The sequence below is a fragment of the Mercenaria mercenaria genome, chromosome 3 (assembly GCF_021730395.1).
Source record: "Mercenaria mercenaria strain notata chromosome 3, MADL_Memer_1, whole genome shotgun sequence".
Taxonomy (NCBI): domain Eukaryota; kingdom Metazoa; phylum Mollusca; class Bivalvia; order Venerida; family Veneridae; genus Mercenaria; species Mercenaria mercenaria.
Genome location: NC_069363.1, coordinates 22428414 through 22452042, shown reverse-complemented (window position 1 = coordinate 22452042; position 23629 = coordinate 22428414). Strand labels below are relative to the sequence as shown.

The 23629-nt window shown below is 36.1% G+C and overlaps 1 protein-coding gene across 1 annotated transcript in view; it reads right to left on the bottom strand.

The window, feature by feature from the left end:
• Positions 1 to 15620, bottom strand: part of LOC128555524 (uncharacterized) — a 32800-nt gene extending 17180 nt beyond the window's left edge. Inside the window, exons 1-3 of the mRNA XM_053537988.1 lie at positions 15561 to 15620; positions 9406 to 9501; positions 7726 to 7888 (exon numbers count right to left, since the gene is read on the bottom strand). Of these exons, the coding sequence (XP_053393963.1) occupies positions 7726 to 7846 (121 nt within the window). The 5' untranslated portion in view covers positions 7847 to 7888; positions 9406 to 9501; positions 15561 to 15620. The remainder of the gene's footprint in view (positions 1 to 7725; positions 7889 to 9405; positions 9502 to 15560) is intronic.
• Positions 15621 to 23629: the final 8009 nt, after the last annotated feature.

The following is a 23629-nucleotide window of genomic DNA, read 5'->3' as shown; positions in this document are numbered from 1 at the left end:
ACCAAAAGCCATGACAGCACCCTCCCCTCCCCCTCAAGTTATTTTACACGTTTTGCGAATACCAGTGCTTTAAAGCTTCGCATGGTACGCCCAGACGGGCTGCATATAGAGGTTCACCCCGCCCCTCTCCCTTCACTCCAAGATTATTTGAAAAAAAGAAAGAAATACTACACACTACCCATAGAGCTTGTACCAACAATTACGTTACGTTTTGAAAATATAAATGTTGAAATGTAAAACCTTTTACAAAAATTTAAAAATTATCACCAGCTGCTATCGCATATAAAACAGTCACAAAAAATTAAAACAATTACACAAAGTCTCTGAAATACAGTGTCTTAAGATTTTTTCTCTGCATTTTTCAGTGCTCTCAAATATTGATAGTTTTCTGACATTTATACTTTGTTCAGAATTCTGAAAATTGGATATATTGGATATCATCTAGTCGTGGTTGGAGTGTTGTAAATTTAAGGTGAATCATAATTGTGATTTTGAAGTTATTTTGATTTTAAAAAAAAAATCATTATTGCAATTAAATTGCCAAACTTTCATATATCAGCATAGCCTGCGGCAATAATGTGTTTCAGTGAGCGAATGTCACCGAGGATTATTTATAAAAGATCAGAGTTGCACAATATTGGACAATTACCAAGTGCACAAAAGAGACCTAATCCCATGATTATCAAAAGATTGAAAGAGTTTCGATTAATTCAATATAGAGGGACTCGAGGTGGGAAAAACCAGATTAGACGAGCATGGGACACTAACAATGGGGTAAATAATAACAACTTGATACGGATAAAACCTGAAAACTGTACATTAGTTCAGGGGCAGAAAAACATCAAAATTTGCTCCGTCAATACACGATCAGTGAAAAATAAAACACTCTCCATATGTGACTTCATCCTTACAAATGAATTCGACATTTGTGCCATAACTGAAACATGGCTCGGTAGCTCTGTTGACAAAGCGTGCATCGGCGAACTCGTGCCCGACTGTTACAAAATGAAACATGTCCCTCGTAGTGGTAGGCGCGGCGGGGGCGTAGCAATTATTCACAAGAGAGCCATACAAGTGAACATTGTCACATCAAGCAAAGACAACGAATTTTCCCAATTTGAGTATATGGATTGCAATGTAGTTACAGGCGGACACTCCATAGGCCTACGGCTTGCCATTATATACCGGCCACCCCCTTCCAAAGAAAACGGTTTAAACACAAATATTTTCCTGGAGCAAGAATGGCCCAATTTCTTAACTAAATATGCTACAATTGACAAGACCACCATCATTGTAGGGGACCTTAACTTCCATCTTGATTTACCGGAAAATAGTGACACAAAAAAGTTTACAAGCAGTCTAGATGCATGTGGCATGCGTCAACATGTACAAGAACCAACACATGTAGCTGGGCATACGTTGGATGTAGTGATAACCAGAGATAATGATGTCACGGTTTCAAATATCGAGGTCATAGATCCTGGACTCTCTGATTCAAATGGAAAGATGGCACGTGATCATTTTGCTGTGATGTTTGACGCTAAAGCTTCCAAACCACCCCCAGTACGAAAAACTGTGTCGTACAGGAAATTACGTTCGATCGACATTGACTCATTTCGAGAAGACATACGAAGAATAGATTTCTTTGACACACAATGCACTCCATCTGATACTGATATCGATGAATTTGTGGAGGAATATTCAAATCAGTTAATTTCTATAGTAGACAAACACGCCCCTTTGACTACCAAGACTATTGTGTTAAGACCTCATGTCCTTGGTATACCGAGCAACTCCACAAAGCAAAACATCAGAAACGAAAATTAGAACGGAAATGGCGTGAAAGTAAGCTCACAATCGATCACCAAATTTACCGAACACAGTGTGCTGAAGTGAATAAGATGCTAAAACAAGCTCGTGTTGAATACTATACAGGCAAAATTGACTCATGTGGCAGTGATCATAAGAGTTTATCAAAGATTACCAAAAATCTTCTTGGCGATAAAAATCAGGTGAGTTTACCATCACAATCATCTCCACAGCATCTCGCACAAGATTTCAGTGACTTCTTTATTGGAAAGATCGAAACAATCAGAAACGATATAGCATCGCAAACACAATCTGTATCTGATTTAGATGACATAGAAACTGAATACACAGGTGTCAATTATGTAGAGTTTACTCAAGCCTCAGAAGACGAAGTGAAATCAATTATCAAAAAGTCAGCGAACAAATCATGCGAACTAGATCCTATCCCAACATGGTTATTAAAAGAATGTCTTGACGAACTAACGCCAGTGATAACAACAATTATGAATGCATCTCTAGATGCTGCGTATGTGCCCAAAGCGTTCAAACATTCACGAATAAGACCTCTTCTAAAAAAGCCAAGCCTAGATTCTAATGTCCTAAAAAACTATAGACCTGTGTCAAACTTGCCGTTTCTGTCTAAAATCTTAGAAAAAGTGGTAGATGTTCGAATTGAAAATCATCTGAGGAACAACGAACTTCATGAAGTTAATCAATCTGCTTATAAAAAATTCCACTCAACCGAAACCGCCCTATTAAAAGTTCAAATGACATTCTTCAATCGTTGGATAAGAACAATGTGACTATTCTTGTGATGCTAGATCTCTCTGCAGCATTTGACACTATTGACCACGGGACGTTGATTCATCGCCTTGAACGTCACTTTGGTGTTACAGGCAAGCCACTCGCATGGATGATGTCATACCTTAGTGACCGCTATCAGACCGTATGCATAGATGGCGAGCTATCACAACCAGTGCTAATGAAGTACAGTGTACCCCAAGGGTCTGTCCTGGGGCCAAAGAACTACACAATGTACACAAAACCAGTCGGAGCTATCTGCAGAAAGCACGGACTGAACAATCATTTGTATGCGGACGATTCGCAGTTATATCAATCCTTCAAACCAATAAATAAAATGTCTATTGAAGAGACCATTCATCGCGTTGAAAGTTGTTTAAAGGATATAGTAAGTTGGATGAATACTAACATGTTGAAACTCAATGCTGAAAAAACAGAATTAATCATATTTTCATCTGAACACAAGACACAATCTGTTTCAAACATATCTGTGAAAGTGGACGGCTCTGAAATCAAACAATCAGGCAGTGTCAGGAACCTCGGTGCTTTCCTGGATTCGAACATGAGGATGGAGCAACATGTGAATAGTGTGTGTAGGAATTCCTATGCACAGCTGCGGCAAATTAGTCACATCAGACAATATATAACCGCAAACGCAACCAAATCTCTAATCAACTCTCTTGTTACATCACGTTTGGATTATTGCAACTCTCTTCTATATGGAATTCCAAAACGGTCAATGAACAAACTGCAATATGTCCAAAACACGGCAGCTAGAATCGTAACCAGAACATCCAGATACGACCATATAACGCCTGTTCTGCGTGAACTCCATTGGCTTCCTGTGCAATGTAGGGTAGAATACAAAATTATAACACATACATATAAGGCACTCAAAGATCAATCACCAGCTTATGTAGCGAACATGCTAGAAATATATACACCATCCAGAAATCTGAGATCGCAGAATAATGCATTAAAACTAGTGGTGCCCAAATGTCGAACAATACGATTTGGTGACAGGAGCTTTCAGACAGCTGCTGCGAGGTTATGGAATGCCCTCCCATCTGGCATAAGAGAGTGCAAGACCGTGCAAAGTTTCAAAAAAGCGCTAAAGACGCATTATTTTCATACAATTCTTTGGCAACTAACATCTCACTGATTACCTGATTTATAATGTAGGTACTTTGCCGGCCAATTAATTACTTTAATTAAGAACTCCAGTGTGACAGAATAATATTGGCGGTGTTTTTTTCTGTGGGATGTATCGTGGATGTTCTCCGGACCGTTTAGGTAGGGATTGGCCCAATCATCCGGGACGGTTTGCATGCTGTGATGCATTTCGCAGACATCATACCGTTTAATTCTGTCTGTTCTAAATGTAAGATGTCTTCTGTTCTATTCTGCTCTGACCTGTGTCTTTGATAGGTCAGTTAATGTTTTATGATATTGTATTTTGTTTCATGTTTTGATCTGCCTACCTTCCAATTTAAAATGCTTGGTATCTTATTACCGTAATGTAATTTTAATTTCTTCTATAATAGTTCAATTCCCATTTTTTATTGAACATTATATAAATGTTTTTATGTAAAGCACTTTTGAACGCATTTTTATACGAAAAGAGTGCTATATAAATGTGGTATATAATAATAATAATAATAATAATACGCATGATAAATGAAGGTGCTCACCAGGAGAGAGTTTACAAAAGTCTTTAGACTTACCTCTTAACGTATGCATGTATCTATGTATGTATGCATGCGGACGAATGGATGGATGGATGGATGTTGAAATTAGTATTGATGAAACTAAGGCGCTCGCCAGCGAATTCAGTACTATGTAAAACTTTAGGGTCATACGCCACAATTTAGGCGAGCTTTTGATGGCGAAAGGCGATAAAAGGGTGCCACTCCGGGCGTTCTTTAAAGCATTGGCGGGCACATGTGTGAAACAAACACTCTTCTGCAAGCCTAATGGATGGCTTCCTCACATGAATATTAATATTTCGTTTATGAGATGTACGCTATACACGTGAGTGCCATTAATTTTGTTGCAAAGGTCCTAGCCACCCTTTCGAAGAAATTTATTAAAATGTTATGAAATAAATCGAAAATGTTGAAAATAATGTTTTAGGGTCTAAACAGACGAAAACAATCGATGAATAAATTACTAGTAGTTATCTAGTATGCGTTTAAAATCCATCTTTTCTGTGTGTTCGACACCTCGCTTGAAGTATATATTTCTTTTACATCCGGCTGGTTTACGGAAGGTCGGTGGTTCTACCCAAGTACCCACTGGTGCTTAAAATGATGACAAGAGGGACACGTGGGGATCTTCATGTGACATAAGTAAACTCGTACTGATCATAAAAGACAGACTTGCATAATTGGCTGGCTCATTCTAAAATGTTTTACTTTGAAATATAAATATCATAAAACATGTATATTTGTTGAAACTGATCCTTAACATATAGCAAACAGCACAGTTACGGAAATAAAGAAAAATGATTATATATTCTCAAGCGGATTTCCATGAAACATGTACTACTGCTTAAAATTCTCATTGATATTATCATTGGAGGAATGGGGAGAGGGGAGGCGGTTTTTCTTTTTTTAAATTTGTATTTTACTGTTGTTGTTGTTTTCGGTGAAAGAAAATGAATGTGAAGTTTTGCATTTTATGCATATTGTTGAATATAACATTTTTACACCAATCATAATTTTATTAAGTTTTTTTTTATTGTACTTGCCAATTAAGATGTGCGCTCTTCATATCAGTGGACATCGATATCATGTTTTTTTTATTTTATGATATGTTCTAAAAATAACCTAAATTTCATTGGCCGAAACAGTTAATCATCTTTCAAAATATATTCCATGTTTAATGGTTAGTGGGTTTTCCCCATTAAACATGACTTTCTAAAAATAGAATATCAAACAAATATGTTACAACGAGTTTTGTTACTTATTCATAAACCTGAACCCATATAGTGAACCAGTTATTGTTTCTTGAGCCATTGGATATGATGTGATATTCACTGGAAGAAGGCTACCGCTTCGGTCAATACTGCCCTCTTCCGGGGATTATCACATTATATCCAATGGCTCAAGAGTCAAAACCTCTAATTGCAAGCTTTTCTTTTGATTTGACCTAGTGACCTACTTTTGACCCCACATGACCCAGATTCGACCTTGACCTAAAGTTTATAAAAATTGACCAAGTTTCTTGAAGATACAGCCATAAATGTGGCATCTAGATTGTTAACAAGCTTTATCTTTGATTTAACCTGGCGTTCTAGTTCTTAACCCGACCTGACCCAGACTGGAACTTGAACTTATGATCATAAAGATTAACATTCTGACCAAGTTTTATTAGGATATGGTCATAACTGTGGTCTCTAGAGTGTAAACTAGCTTTTCCTTTGATTTGACCTGGTAATCTAGTTTTTGATCTACACATAACCCAGATTCCAAAACCGACCAAAAGATCATCAAAATTAACATCCCGACTAAATTTCGTGAAGACACAGTCATAAATGTGACATCTAAAGTGTTAAAGAGGCACCACAAAATAACTGTATTCTTTTGTATTTCCATGATGGTAATTATGCATGATTTTGCATGCAAAAATTGAGAAGTACAAGTATCTACTAACAAATTTACTGTGGCATATATAAGGCAAAGAAAATGTATTTAATGTCTAAAAATTGTATTGGATGAATATCGCATTAAGAACAGTATTTGATATATTAAGCAGAGTTTATATCAATCTTTGTTTCTACAGGGTAAGATAGTTATTTATCAATGTTTTTTAAACCTATACTGAAAAGCAATTGACTGAATAAGTTTGTAGATGAAGTTGTGAAAACATATTAATTCAGGGAGGGTCTACATTGTCCGCCTGTCATCATGTAATATAATGGTATTATACCAGCGTTATTAGAATGATTTTCACAAAATTCTTGTGGGAGAAAAAAGCAGGTCACTAGATCGTGGAGGGTCTTTAACAAGCTTTTCCTTTGATTTGACCTAGTGACCTAGTTTTTGACCCCACATGACCCAGATCTGAATCTGACCAAGAGGTCATCAAGACAAACATTCTGATCAATTCAAACTTAAAAAGACCCAGATTTGAACTTGACCTAAAGATCATCAAGGTTAACATTCTTACCAAGTTTCATTAAGATACGGTCATAAATGTGGCTGTTAACTCTAAAGCTTTTCCTTTGATTTGACCTGGTGACCTAGTTTTTAACCCCACATGACCCAGATTCGTACTTGACCTAAAGATTATCAAGATCACATTTTGACCAAGTTTCATGAAGATACAGTCATAAATGTGGCCTGTAGAGTGTTAACTAGCTTTTCCTTTGATTTTTGGACCGGGTGACCTAGTTCTTAACACCATCTGACCCAGATTTAAGCTTGATCTAAATATTATCAAGATTAAAATTCTGACTATTTTTCATAGAGATAGTGTCTTAAGTGTGGCCTCTAGTGTGTTAACAAGCGTTTCGTTTGACTTGACCTGGTGACCTAATTTTAGACTCCAGATGACCCACTATCAAACTCCTCCAAGATTTCATAGATGGTAACTTTCTGACCAAGTTTCATTAAGAATAGGCTAAAATTGTGACCTCTAGAGTGTTAACAGTCAAATTGTTGACGACGGATGACGACGGACGACTGACGACGGACAACGGCGACAGGGCGATCACAAAAGCTCACCTTGAACACTTCGTGCTCAGGTGAGATAAAAAAAAAAGGTGGAACAGACTTTTGCGATTGATGTATATGTAAAACATCAATGAAACGCACCTGTTCATATTTTGTTAGTAATTTACTGAGAGAAAGGTTTCAGACTGTTTTGTGCTGTACATGTTGTTGTTGTTGTTGTTGTTGTTGCTGCTGCTGTTGTTGTTTGATTTCTTTCTTTATTCTTGTTTTTCTTTTTATATCGACTTTGTCTTACTATTTGCAAGCACTTGCCTGGTATAATGACATATGAAATTCAATTTACGTGCAATATTTAACCGGCATGCACATGCATATTGCACCTGAAAAATACGGCCTTTATTTCTCTTAAAAAGTCGTATCCTTTCATCCAGTATCTTACCTTGACTTGGAGTAACCTCACTGGCTATCTCAACAATTATAGCATCAGGTTCACTCAGGCGTGAAGAAAAATCTTGAAAATTGAAGGAAGAAGAAACATTTTGATTGTTGAAAGCACTCATTGTCCCACTTTTCGAAGTCACAATGTCAAATCCATGTTAAGCCTTTAAATATAAAATTAGCTCTTTATATATGCAATGTAGTCATAACATTATCTCATTCAGCACTTAATCAAAGGCAACTCCCGTATAATACCCAAAGCGAGTGGATACTTTCTCATAAAATTAATACAAAATCCTCTTCAAATGAACTGCATCACACAATTCAAATTTAACTAAATCTTTTATTTCAAGAAAAAATTGTCTCACATCATAGAATTAAAAAAAATCAAGGGTCATAACTACGCAGAAAATCATTTAACTGGAACATGCCGATGATATACACAACTACGCTTCGATCTGATCACTAGTGAGGTTTGTTGATACCCAGCAGAATGGTATACGTCAAGTAGTATCAAACACAGTAAAATAAAACAAACCAAGGGCCATAACTCTGCTCACAATCACTAAACTTGAGTATCATGACAATTTATAAAATTAGGGTTGACACTGATCACTCCTGTAAAGTTTGGGGGAAATCCGCCCAATAATATGAGAAGTGGCCAAAACATCATAAAATTTGACGAATCAAGGGCCATAACTCCACTGAAAATCGCCGAACTGAAACATGCGTAACTAGCTTTGGCTTAGCAATGATCAAATTTGTGAAGTTTGATGTAAATCCGCCAGGTGTTATCGGAGTAGTTGCTAGGGCAATATTGTAACATAGAGACAGAGACAGACGGGCAGCACTTAATCAATGTCTTCCCAGCCCAGGTACACGCTTGAGACATAATCCACTTTCCAAATATCTGCCTGAGTAACCCAGATCATACTCATGATACAGTGACATCATATATAGCTTAGATTTGATACTGTTATCAATCAAAACATGATAACGGGAACACAGGAGCTTTCCTTTGAGAATACCTTTATAAGATAAAGTATGCCTTGCCTGCTTAGTCAATCAAAAATAATGTATAGGCTCCAGTTAGTTGACCAACTTACTTTTATTTATAACCGTTCTCAGTTATCTTTGAAAGCATTGTACACTGCTTTTAAAGTTTAAATATTCTTGTTTCTATAAATATCATAAATAACCTGGCCCCGTGTTCACAAAACATTTTCAGTCTCAGCTGAGTTTGATAATGAAACTTTATTGTTCATTTATATCTAAATAGCATGTTTAAACTAAATTTGAAGTTAATAACTATTTTCAAGTGACTATTTACTACTGATGGCCAGTCTCATTTGGAATTTAACCATGTAGATTTAGTAAAACTGATATTAAAATTTCAAACTCAAACTCAGCTGAGACCGAAAAATGTTTTGTGAACACGGGGCCAGATTTGTGTCGACATCTACTAATTCTATTCAGAAAATAGACCCAGGCCATGACATGAAACTTTTGTCCGAAACTGCTGTCCTTTTCATGACCAGGTCAATCTTCTACATAAATGAGTAGATGTATTTTGAATGCATTTATATTCAAATTGTTACTTATGATGATTATATTTGTAAGGATTCCCCCTGAGTAATGAATGAATGAGCTCCTTAGAGACGGCTGGGCCTACAATACTTACCTATCTGACGAAATTCTGTCTAAGAGAGAACGGTCATCCGCCTATATGTCGATTCATACACTTTTCTCACAACCATTGCCAATGTCTAGCATCATACTATAAAAATAAATATCCGCTTAAGGTTAGCCATTTGCAGGCAATACAAAACAGATTTCAGTATATCGACTTTATAGGTCATTTGTTGTCATCAAACCTATAGCAAAACAAGCGAATGAAATATTGCAATGCAATACAAAGTCATCTACTGGAATCTACTACAGTATAATGATCTGATATCTGTCAATGATGTATAAACAATATTGTACGTTATAACCCAATACTTGGATTATAATTTGCAAATACAAAAACCTTCAAATCTGCTTAATACATCTGTAAAATATATAAAAAAGGTATTTTATTTCAATCTTGATGACACTTCATTTAGAAATTGGTGGGAAAATATAAGGAAAATGTAAGAAATCATCAACTGGACAGGAAAGGTCAATATTGAGATTTGACCTTCGGGTGTGACCTTGATCTTTGAGCTAGAGGTCTGAGTATTGCATATGACACATTATCTCATTATGGGAAACATTTGAATCAAGCAATAATAAACCCTTAGTGGGTGACAGTTATGGACCAGAAAGGAAAAAAACTATAACCTTGACATTTGATTTAGGAATAAGGGTGGTGCGTAAGACACGTTATCTCATTATAGAAAATATTTATGCCAAGTAATATTAAAATCCCTTAATGGCTGGCAGATTTATTGACTTGTGAACTCAAAGTGTGACCTTGACATTTGAGCAAGGGGTCTATGTGTTGCGCATGACATGTCGTCTTATTATGGGGTATATTTGTGCCACGTAATATCATTAAAATCCTTAAAAGGATTGTTGAGTTACACAACGGACAAGAATAAAACCCTGTTGGCCTTTGACCTCCAAGTGTGACCTTGACCTTTGAGCTAAGGGTCCGGGTTTTGCGCATGACACGTCGTCTCATACCGGAGAATATTTTTGCCAACATATTTATTTATTTGCATGACAAATTATGGACCGGACAGGAAAAAAAACCTTACTGACCTTTGATCTCCAAGTGTGACACTGACCTTTGAGATAGAGTTCTGGGTGTTGCGCCTGACACTTCGTCTGATCATGGGGGAACATTTATGCCAGATAATATTGTTATCCCTTGATGGATGACAGAGTTCTGGACCGGACACGAAACAACCACTGTTCATGCCAAGTGGGACCTTGACCTTTAAGCTAGGGGTCTGAAAGTTGTGCACGACACATCGTCTTATTATAAGAAACATTTTTGCTGAGTAATATTAAAATCCCTTAATGAATGACCGAGTCATGGACCGGACACTAAATTGCGAACGGATGGAATTACAGAATGACGGACAGACGGACGGACAGAAAGCGCAATCCTATACTCCCCTAAACTAGTTTTCAATCACTAGGTAACTAATAAACGTCTTGGTAGGTAGGCAATGGATGAAGTGCATACTTCAATTTAAAACAAAACGGTTGTTCACGAGATTTTAAATAGACTTAAACTTTAACTTTTGTTTCGCGCTGTTAAGGATTCGAAGGATATTTGGTGTTTTGCGATTTGAACGTCACCAAATCAAAAATCAAAAAAGAAATGTGGCCCCTTTAAGTGATCCTTTTTCGGGAATTCAAGTATACATAAAAAAATTGAAATTGCTTTTTTAAATAATTTCCCTATGCTATAAGCTGCTTAATTTTCATGTAAAACAACTCTTCCTTCTTATGATTTAGCGATGTTCAAATTTCAAAACGTCAAATATCCATCGAAACCTCAATTTTGTATGACGTGAAATGAAACAAGAGTTCCACGTGCACATGTGACAACAGTCACGCTTCAGGTAACCATACTAGATCAGGTTTAAAGACAAGGTATTCCTATGTGCCTTCATGGTCATAATCATACATGGTTTGCATGAAAAAATCAGAATTAACAAGTATCTAGTGGCAGAGCCTCACATTTTATCATTTTATTCAACTCGTTTAAAGACCCACCACGACCTAGTGACCTATTTTTTCCACCCACAAAAACTTCATGAAAAATCATTCTTATAATACAGGTAATACACAGCTATACTGCAAGTTTTCAGATCCTGAATAAATGCGTTTTGACACCTTTATCTGCAAACTCATTCAGTCAATCTCCTTTTAACATAGTTTGAAAATATAGGTGAATAACTATCTTACACTTTCAAAACAAAACGTGGTTGAAATTTAACTTAATACATATTACTACAGTAATTCAATAAATGTTAAGACCTAATAAGTAACTAAATACTTGTATATCTCTTCTTTTTTTTTATGCAAATCATGTATAATTACCATCGTGGAAATACAAAAGAATACAGTTATTTTGTGGTGCGTCTTTAAAGAGTCCCACCACGACCTAGTGACCTACTTTTTTCATCCCCAAAAACTTCATGAAATTCATTCTTATAATAAGGATAATATACAGCTATACTACAAGTTTGGATGATTTAGGCCCTTCCTGAATAAATGTGTTTTCACAAATTCATCTGCAAGCTTATTCAGTCAATCTCTTTTCAGCATAGTTTTAAAGCAGCATGCCTCCAGATCGTTCGACAACAAAACAAAATATTTTTTTAGATATCTTGAAATGAATGCTATATTTCTTAAAAATGCTTTAAAACTTAATTACTGACAAACTTTATGTTACGGAAACACATGAGAATTTGCTGTTTTTACTACTTTTTGCGATGAAAATCGAAAAGCGTTTGTCACGCTTTTACTCCAGGTAAACTGTCTCCATTACCAGGTAAACTGTCTCCATTATAAATATCTATATTTTGAAGTCATTATTCACTACTTCAGCTACAGTGCTATTGGTTACGACGACGGAAAAATGTCTTTATTGCTGCGGCGGTCCGGGGTTCGATTCCCGACGCGGTCATCTTTTTTTCTTGATTTGATACTTTTAAACTATGTTAGAAACAAAAATTCATATTCTAATGTTTATAATTACGACCAAACTTCAATTTGAAAGAAAGATTTTTTTTTTTTTTTTTTTTTTTTTTTTTTTTTTTTTTTTTTTTGAGGCCCAAATGGTAACCCCGTTTATTATCCCCGTAAACTGGTAAAATAGGGGTCGGACAGCCATCCACCTATTAACCTTACAATATATATGGTTACAATATATAATATGAAATTATGAAATAATACAATACAACAATATATATTTTGAACCTTACAGTATGTATGTATACTATGAGATTATATAGTTCAACAATGTATATTTCTAAACTCCAGCAAATACAAGTACATACACAGTAAATGCATAAATGCATAATTATATAATATATATGATACACATGATATTTACTTGATATTAAAGATATTTTTTGTATGGAGGTGGCCCTCAGATGGACCTCAAAATTTTTTTTTTACTGAAAAAGAAATAAGAAAAGCTGCTGACCCCCCCCCCCCCCGCACCCCTCAAAAAAAAGGTGGGGGGGGGGGTGAGATAAAAAAAAATGGTGGGGGGGGTACCTTTCCCTGATATCGTCAAATATAAAGATTATTTTTTAGCCATATCTGGAGGCATGCTGCTTTAAACATATAGATGAATAACTATCTTACACTGTAGAAACAAACTGTGATTAAAATGGAACTAAATAAACTGATTTCTGTTCATATTGCTACAGTAATTCAATAAAAGACATTAAACACATATAATATATATACGATAGCTGTTAAAAGGAATTATGCCATAACTCAAGCTTTGCCATCGTGATTCCGAGCTTCACGTATCGCCTGTCCATGATGGAGAAGCGTGACACGCGAAATGACGACGGCGAAGCGCGAGATCATGATGGCAAAGTGCGAAATTAAGCAATGTTCGTAATTTCACGCTCTGCTTCCTCTATGAAAATGAGAAGCGCGAGGCCACGACGGCGAAATGGGAGATCGCAAAATTTTAGCAATTTCGTGCTCCGCCATTCGCGTTTCACCTGCGCATGTTAGCGAAGCGTGAAGAGCGAAATAACGGTGGCGAAGCGTGAGATCACGATGGCAAAGTGCGAAATAAAGAAAATTTCGAGATTTTGCGCTTGTGATCTCGTGCTTTGCCGTCATGATTTCGTGTTTCGCCGTCGTTATCCAACGCTTCGCTTATCACCTGTGCATGATGGAGAAGCACAAAACGCAAAATTATGTTTGCAAAGCGCAAGACTGCAATGGCGAAGCGCGAAATTACGGAAAATTCACAATTTCGAGCTTCGCCATTGTGATCTCGTACCTCGCCATTGTGATTTCACGCTAGCAAAATCAATGTATACAGTTAACTTCAAATATAACGAACACAGTTATAATGAATTTTCGGTAAATTTTTGGTTATAAGGAACTATTTAAAATGTCCCTTCAATGTAAAACAAAGTGGTTATAGCAAACATGATTATAGAAACTATCGGGCGTAAGGAACATATTTCCATGTCCCAGTGTTAAAATATACATTGAAATAACATATATTATTAGGCTATAGCCTAATAGTCCTTTTAAGAAGTTTTATACAAGGGTTGAACATTAGCATTGGGTAGTTCCAATCCTTTTCCTATTGTGTGTAGTCATGTCAGTTGTCATTCTTAAATGTACTTTACGAAATAAATATGTTTAAACTAAAAACATAGCGTGATGGTTGATATATCTCAACGACATCTATTTAAAACCAAGTACATTGTATTACACTGAAATCTTGATCTGATAAATTTTAAGAACCTTGTTTAAGGTCTTCTGAAATATAATACATATAATTTAGTTACCTATTATGCCACTGAAAATTATGTAATCACTAATAATAAAGAAAGAAGATATTTATCTCACTGTGAACTTGATGTCACGAACTATCTGAATTAGTCTCTTACCTCGGTTGACTTGTACCGGTGTCATACCCGGGCATTAATTGGGTATAATTATTTGATTTCTATTTAAGTTTATTTTCTTCAATAATGTGACCATGGAACAATTGATAATTGTATACACTTAAGTACAATTATAAGATATATCAGATATTCTATGGCGTCTGAAAATAACTCGTGAAAATTACGTCTGCAGTATTATATAATATATCCTATTCAAAATTTCTTTTAGGCTTGAAAGTCACCAATTTGTTTTCAATTTTTGATATTGTGTTATAGTTCTATTATAGAAGTTTGCCCTTTTAAACCGTTAGCATAGACGGCGTACGATTGTAATATTTCACATGCACATGATTATTACAAAATAAGTAATCAAATAGTAGGATAGAGCGCTCTAGATAACGAAATACCGTAAAAACTGCACCTAAATTGCTAAACAGAATATGAAGTAAGCAATGATTGCGTAAGAAGCAACTTCCGTTGCATGATATAGACTTCTTTTTGCAACGAAAGAGATTAGCCAATTTAATTGTGTATACTTGCCAGATTTTCACTATGCAGCTGTGTATCTGCGTAAAGGCAGCTACGCGCCTGTATGCCACTGTCAATTTGTAACTAAATACTTGTATATCTCATTTTGTTCATGTAAATCATGTATAATTAGCCTACCATCGTGGAAATAAAAAAGAATACAGTTATTTTGTGGTGCGTCTTTAATAAATTCAATATGAAAAATGAACACTCATGTAATATCCTTCATCATTTTAATAACTGTACCTGTTTTAAGTGCTGTTTACTTTATCTTATAATTTGTGAAATGTATATCGATCTAGTGTAACCTAACTCCCATTCAGCTAATAGGAAAATAGATCTAAACGATATATGTATTAGATCATAGTTTTTAATACCACCTGAAAACAACTGAAAGGTTTAAAACGCAATACTGAATGAACTCATAATAAAGAAAATGAATAATCTAATAACGGCAGTAACCCTTGTAATAATGTTGTTGTTGTTTTTTTCATTTAAGATACATATAAATAGTTGTATGTAAGGTCGCTCGTTTCTGCCATTGAGTTGACGTCCGCTTTGGCAGAAACGAGACACCATACATCACTGGAATAAAAGTTCGTATGTTGTATCCGTTTACAAGCAGCTGGAAAGCAATTTTACGACGTAAGCATTTTTAATAAAGAAGAAAAACACATGAAATACCAATATTCAATAGCTCGATCATAATTATACTTACATATATCAACAGAAAGTAGATACCCAGATATTTTGATTCAACTGCGCATGTCAGCAGTATACACGGGCGGATTTGAATGGGTAGACATACATCGCGAAAAAAAATGAGGCACCGATTTCCTTTATCTCACATAGGCCCGAAATAACAGGTTGAGTTATTGGGATCATGCATGGTCCGTCTGTCTGTCCGTTTGTCTATCTTTCCGTAGGTTGGTGAATTACCACGCTGGAATTCGACTAAATTCGACTAGAGGAAGGGATTAAATCTGATCAAAATATAGTTCTGTCCCCATTTGTAGCTAAGGAATATGATCTCTAATGTTTAAAGATACATGTCATTCAAGCATTTTCTCCTCCATAATTATATGACGGAATTCAACAAAAGAGCTCAGTCCTTTTTTGGCTAAATTTAACCCGTTATCAACCAATTTTAAATCACACACCATACTCAAGTATAAATTTCAAGAAGACGGTCTATCTATTCTTTTAAAAACCTACCTGTTAAATGTTGTTTTAGATGACCCTTCAACATTTGTAGATTTTAAAACTAATAAAGATTCTATTTTTCTAATTTTCAAAAGTAAGCTTAAAGCTAATTCCTACAAATATTATTCGAACTGAACTTTAATTACCACGCTAAAGATCCACAACTCACCCCAGAATCAGATGCATACAACACAGAGAATGACGTCAGACGACCTTTGTACATCGTTTCTCAGAAATAATGATAATGAAAGTAGATCAACACTGGCTAAACTTGAAAACGAAAGTCTCCTTTCTACGGAATAGCATTAGTGCCAGGTGAATGTCATTTATTAACTCGAAATTTCGAGTTATTTCGAGTTACTAACTTGAAATTGCGACTTATGTAACTCGAAATTTCGTCTTACTAACTCCAAATCCCGACTTACTCACTCGAAATTAAATTTCGACTTACTTATCTCGATATTTCGAGTTGCTAAGTCAAAATTTCGGGTTTAAAATCTCGAAATTTCGGGTTAGTAACCTGAAATTTCGAGTTAATAAGTAAAGCGCAACTTGCACTAATGCTCTTCGATACCATTCAAGGCTCATGTGCAGTTTGACGCTCAGCATTTACGCGCAGGGTTTTCATTTTTGCTAATGGGGAGTCAGTTATTTCGGAAGAGCATTAGTGCCAGGTATATGTCATTTATCAAGTCGAACTTTCGAGCTACTTACTCGAAATTTCGAGTTACTTACTTGAAATTTCTAGCTAAGAATCTCAATTTTCGAGTTACTTTCAAGTTACTAAGTCGAACTTTCAAGTTACGTATCTCGAAATTTCGAGTTAGCTCTACAATAGCTACAATAGTTTACGTTCATGCATAGGTCCTGGGCAAGATTAGGTACCTGGTGTATCCATCGGGTAGCCCTATAGGGTCATGTGATTAAGATGACCGGGCAGCGTTTGCTCATAAAATATCACTATTTGAACCATGTTTACATGGGGCGTTCAATAAATAATGTTACTCCGCATGTAGTTCTGTAACTGGTGGCTATTTTTAAATTCGGTTTTCGGCCATTATTAAGCAATATATTGGAAACAAAATGCCATAAGAATGATAAAAATCAGTAAATTCAAAGTAAAAATGTAATCATTCGAGTGAGGTGTACTCGGGTATACTGGACCATTTTATGTTCAAAATATTGAGATTTTTTTTGGATTTTTTCTTATTTAACGTCGCACCGACACATGATAGGTCATAAGGTGACTTTCCAGCTTTAATGGTGGAGGAAGACCCCAGGTGCCCCTCCGTGCATTATTTCATCACGAGCGGGCACCTGGGTAGAACCACCGACCTTCCGTTAGCCAGCTGGATGGCTTCCTCACATGAAGAATTCAACGCCCCGAGTAAGGCTCGAACCCACATCGATGAGGGGCAAGTGATTTGAAGTAAGCGACCTTAACCAATCGGCCACGGAGGCCACCATATTAAGATTGTAATATGCAATTCCTTGATTCTACTATTCAACAACCATGACAACTAGAACTGTGGTTCAGTTTTCTGTATAAACAGCTAAAACAAATCATCATCATTACATACAAACATTGGAAAACTAAAATAAAAAAAATTGATAACAGTATTAAATGGAGTGTGTATATGTTTACTCGAGATGCATGTGCTAAAACAAGTAACATAAAGCCCCCTATGTGTTGTTCAAATAAACCTTTGACAGAGATACGTTTTCTCATTTTTCGAAAATAGAACTGCAAATAAAGTAAAAATGATACCAGCGACTGTTTCAAATACAGAGTTGTCTAAATTTTATACAAATTTACACAAAATGTATGAGAATGAACAAGATCAAGGTCCAGCTCTATCATTTCAGACATTCACTGGGCTTCTTTTTTTATATACGCTATTTTAATTCTTTTTGCCAAATAATATTCTTTTCTTGATTTTCCGATTTATGCAGAGTTATCTGGTTCCAGTTTTTACTTTTTATATTCACAATTGTGCATACAGTACAACCTCTGTAGAGCAACACCCTTTGGGAGATACAAATATTGACTGTTATGTAGAGGTTGTTGTTCTAGAGAGGTAAATTTGATAGCATATTTCAGCTTAGGGAAATTCTGATAATGTTGTTATAGAGAGGTTTTTGCTTAAGCGAGGGCTGCTCTGGAGAGGTTGTACTGTATATAGGCTTGAAATTCAGTCAAAATCAGAAAAATATGCACAGAATAGCATCTACGCTGCAATATAGCTTTCTGAGGCGGAAAAGTACCTCTCTGTCACACCAGTAGTAATCTCATTTTTATGATAATATTTCATGAAAAATATATATGAAGACACGTTTTATGTTTAAAAAGTTTTAAAAGAGGCATTAACATGCAAATAAAACACATTCAACGTGTATTTCTCTGTTTACAGCCACCCACATGGCATGGCAATATAGCAATTCATGGTGCCCTTTATTCATCTGTTTTTCGTCCGATATTTTGGTGGAACTAAGATAGTTCTTGACACGCCAAAATGTTATAATGGAAGTCTATGGGGAAACAATTGGTAGGCGCAGAGGTTTTTATTGTATGGTGTACGTTCAGGATGCACGCGCTGGGCATTTTTTTTTTTTTTTTTTTTTTTTGGGTCTACGTTCAAAATTCATGCGCAGTGTTTTCTTTTTTTCTAGTCAACTTTTAGCCTTTCTTAACGATATAACGATTTAAAAATATTTCGGGTTGAGTACGATATGTCAGCTTTTATCACACCCGTTAACCGGTTGCGAGCAAACCAGTTCGTGGCGGACAAAACAGTTCTCTGGTATTTTTGCCGGCTAGTATTTTCGATCCAAGAATCGGTTGGTGCAAAATATTTAAAAGATTTTTATTTCTATAAAAAGGAGCATGAACAAAGAACATGTCTCGTGTTTTCCGTGTAAAAGTAATGTATATTTAGCTAGTTATGACGAGTTAAAAATGTCATTTTGTTGACTCTTGGATCGAAAATACTCCAATATAGGTGCAGGCAAAAATACCGGAGAACTGTTTTGTCCGCCACGAACTGTTTTGCTCGCAACCGGTTAACGGGTGTGTTTATATACATAGGGGTAGGGGGAGTGGGTAAGGGACATGAGGGGCCCCAACCCTCCAATTTCGAGAGTGGCGCCAATATGTGCTTTGGCTCCCCCATCCCCTTCCCCCGTACGTTTGACAAAAAAAACTATTTTTCTCAGAAATAACAGTTGGTAAAGGGAAAACAATCTGAGAGAGCATTTTGATGTAGATCTACTGATAGAGATTTGATATTATGTCTATTGTCAATAAGGGGAAGAACTTTTTGCTGTTGTTGTTGTTGTTGTTGTTGTTGTTGTTGTTTTCCAAAATTATTAAGGAAAATATGGGTAGGTTTAGTTGGCCGGTCTCCCATCTGTAAACTCGACGGAAAGTATCTCTGTTCAGACCCTGTTTTGTTCACAGGAGATTACTCCTGGGGCTCAAATTGTGTATGTCCTTTTTTCTCGAGACATTTGATAATCAGAGCCAAGAAAGATCGGGCAGAACGTATAAGCTGGATGGTAAAACATTTCTAAAAAAGATTATCTAGTCACTGGAAACAGAATTATAATGTTTACAGTTCTCGTGGTGTTGTTGCTGCTGCTGTTTAGAGTGTTTTGGATCTAAAATTTGCACAGTTTGCTTTGCCTTACTGTTCTGTTTACAGCTAAATAATAACTGTCAGTGGGCCTAACTATTAACATAGAGTAAGATATTTAATGATATTCTAAATGCTTGCAAGGAACTATTTAATAGCAGACAAACGCGCGTAACACTGGCAAATGCAGCATTCCTGCAATTTTTTATTCTTTGTTTTAGACTGAGGTATTTTTTCATGATCTTTTTATCATTCATTGTATTTGTTAGAAACTCTCACAATTTAATTAGTCATTTGAATAATGTTTGAACCGCATAACTTTCCAGTATTTGCTTGATTCTGATTTCCTGCCAGAATTTTGCCAGCGTCCAAAATGTATTAATGGAACGTCAACACCGCAATCCAGGAACAGTTGCAGGCGCGGCAAAGTGCGAACTACTTCTGGCATACGTGAGTCCCAGTGCCATAATGGCTGTTCATGTTATACATGTATGAACAGCATCATTGAACCATCTTTTCAACTTGAATAAGACTTATCACAGGATATATTAACGAACTTCATCATTTGACAACAACATCATTCACGCAAATGTTCACTCTGAGGTGCCGCTGCCTATTTTGATACAGGTATTGGGCTGTTAGAAGCTGAAATCCTATATATACTACATATAGTAAGCATGTCTCAAAACTTTACTAATCCTGACATATTTTAACTATCTTTTGTTTAGTTTTTCTTCAACTTGCCTTTGTTTCTTAGTATGTCTTAGTGTGTCAAAGGCAAAGAGAGAGTGGGCTCCAATTTTGGCGGTGTACCCCACTCCTCCCAAATTTCAACCCCCCTCTGGGAACGCTAAATGATACAACTTCGCTAAATAATACAACCAACGCTAAATGATACAAATCGAGGCTCGCTAAAAGATACAAAACTAACGCTAAATGATACAACATTTTAGGCTCGCTAAAAGATACAAACCGTTGACGCAAATTTTCTATAGGGGTATGTGGATAATTTCTACATTTGTTGACGATTTCACGAAAATATTATCTCATTTTATGCACGACATGTCAAACGGAAATTTAAGTATAGTTTTGTATGTTTCTTGTGAAATAAACATATACATGATCCCAATTTTATTTTCCTGAAGTGCTTGCCAGCGCCGGTATATAAATGAAGAACAAAACGGCATGTATTCGGTCTTTACAATCTCTACGCCGTTATTAATACTTTTTAGTGGTATAAATTGTACGGTGCCCCTAAAGTGACATGTTACACACTTTTTTTCCAATTAGGTAATGTGAGACTTTTTTTATTTCGTTTAAACGAAATGATTTCGTTTAAACGAAATGATTTCGTTTAAACGAAATAACTGATTTCGTTTAAACGAAATAAGTTATTTCGTTTAAACGAAATCATTTCGTTTAAACGAAATAGTTTATTTCGTTTAAACGAAATGATTATTTCGTTTAAACGAAATGATTTCGTTTAAACGAAATAACTTATTTCGTTTAAACGAAATGATTTCGTTTAAACGAAATTGTATATTTTTGTTTTACGTGGTTTTAATAATTCAGCTGCAGCATTGTACTGCCTACTGTTACAGTACTTTCAAAGCTGGTTGTTTATTATAAAGATTCCGAACACTTTGTTTCATGACAACCATTTTTTACATTTTAAAATGTGATTCAAATGCAACTTCAAAGGAGCCCGCTAATACAATTAGATCGGGTGCATCAACTATATAACGATTTCCATGGGCTAATACACGTTCAGTGAAAATTGTTACAGAAATAACATCTTTATAAGTCAATGATTTAAAAAAAAACATCCCAACTCTGGAAATTTTATACGTACCATTTGGGTATATGGAGAGTCCTATAGGCAAATAAAAATGTATGTGTCAATTTGCAGAACTTTGAAGACGATAAAAAAAATGTAAAATGACACGTTAATGTATACAACTGTGTTTCACATTCCAGATAACGAAATAGACTACTGTTTTATTGTATTGATGTAAAGGGTAGTTGGAAAATCAAAAGCAACAATCAAATTTGCTTCTTACTGATTGAAATTAAGAATATATCTATGGATTATCGATCTGCATTTACAGAAGTATCGCTCATAGAAGCATCGATACAAAATGAACGTGATGTAGTACAGCACGTGCTGGAAAGCAAATACTGACATTGAAACGTACATGTAGACTAATTTTCTAAGGGGTGCTTTACAGGCCCGTATCCGGGGGCTAATCATCGGCAAGGTGCATAGAGTGGGGTATGTACGGGAAGGGGTACCCCCAACTCAAAATATTGAAATAAAGATATGAAATAGTGCCTTCTGGTGCATTATTGAATCTAAATTTTGACTGCAACTTTGATGAATATAGTTCACGTCTCAGTCGACCGCGGGGAGGGGGTGGGCACGGGCCCTCTTGACCCTCTCCTGGATAAGAGTCTGTTTTCAATAATTGTCTTTTTTCACAAAATGGGCTCATTACTACGTATGCTTTTTTAAACATGTCTTTAGAATGCTATTTTATAGTAGTAAATGACTTTATCACCTGTCTCTCCGTATGCATCTGTCAAGTTCATTAAACCTTATTTACAACAATGTCTATGAAAGTGTTATTCGAGTGTTATTAGAGTGAATTAAATCTCCCACATTGAACGCACACATGCATTAAATGTACACATACAAACCTAGGTTAAACCTAATCCAAACCTTCTTCAGAATAGAACACACTCAGTGTGTGCGTGCTTACGTTGGTATGTTTAGGACATGCATTTTTTTTGTTTAAGATTGAATTATCTCGTGCGCACGACATCTTATCTTGTGCTCTCAACATCTTATCTCGTGCGCACGACAACTTATCTCGAGCGCACGACATCTTATCTTTGTTCACAACATCTTATCTCGTGCGCACGATATCCTATCTTGTGCTCTCGATATCTTATCTCGTGCGCACAACATATTATCTCGTGCGCACGAAAACCTATCTCGAGCGCACGACATCTCATCTTTGCTCACGACGTCTTATCTCGTGCGCACGACAATTTATCTCGAGCGCACGGCATCTTATCTTTGTTCACAACATCTTATCTCGTGCGCACGACATCATATCTTGTGCTGTCGATATCTTATCTCGTGCGCACAACATATTATCTCGTGCGCACGACATCTTATCTCGAGCGCACGACATCTTATTTTTGCTCACGACTTCTTATCTCGTGCGCACGACATCTTATCCCGAGCGCTCGACATCTTATCTCGAACGCACGACATCTTTTCTCGAGTTTACGACACCTTATCTCGAGCGTACGACATCTTATCTCCTGCGCACGACATCTCATCTCCTGCGCATGACATTTTAGCATTTGGAAATTGGCATGGCATACTGGCCTTCCAAGCCTAGCTGTGTATAAAATTTAAATGTTATGGTTAAATGATTTTCCCTGGAGTTATGGCCCTTAATTTGTGGCAGCTTGTCTGACAAACTCCTAGATGATACATTTTCAGAGCCAACAACAGCCTGCTACAGGTTTGTTACTTACCTTGAAAAGTCAGACGAAAATGCTGTTTTTACAAGATCAGTGAATTGTCAGGGATATCTTGATAATGGTCAGTGAAAAATGAAATTTAAGAAAAGTCAGGAAAAAGTCAGAGAAAAATGACATTCTTGGTCGATGTTTAAAATGCACATATTTCATATTATACGTGCAAAATGTACAATTGGACGTATATATTAAAGCGTGCACGCACATTCTAGCTGCACTTACATATACGCCTGTACTTATACATTTACATGTGTACGCGTAAATATATACGTACACGTGTAAATAATGCGTGCATGCGTAATTCTGGGTATATTATATATACGCGTGCGCCTATATATTTACCATTGTACGCTTATAATTTTATGCGTGCACGCTTGATTCTTGATGCTTGTACATGTAT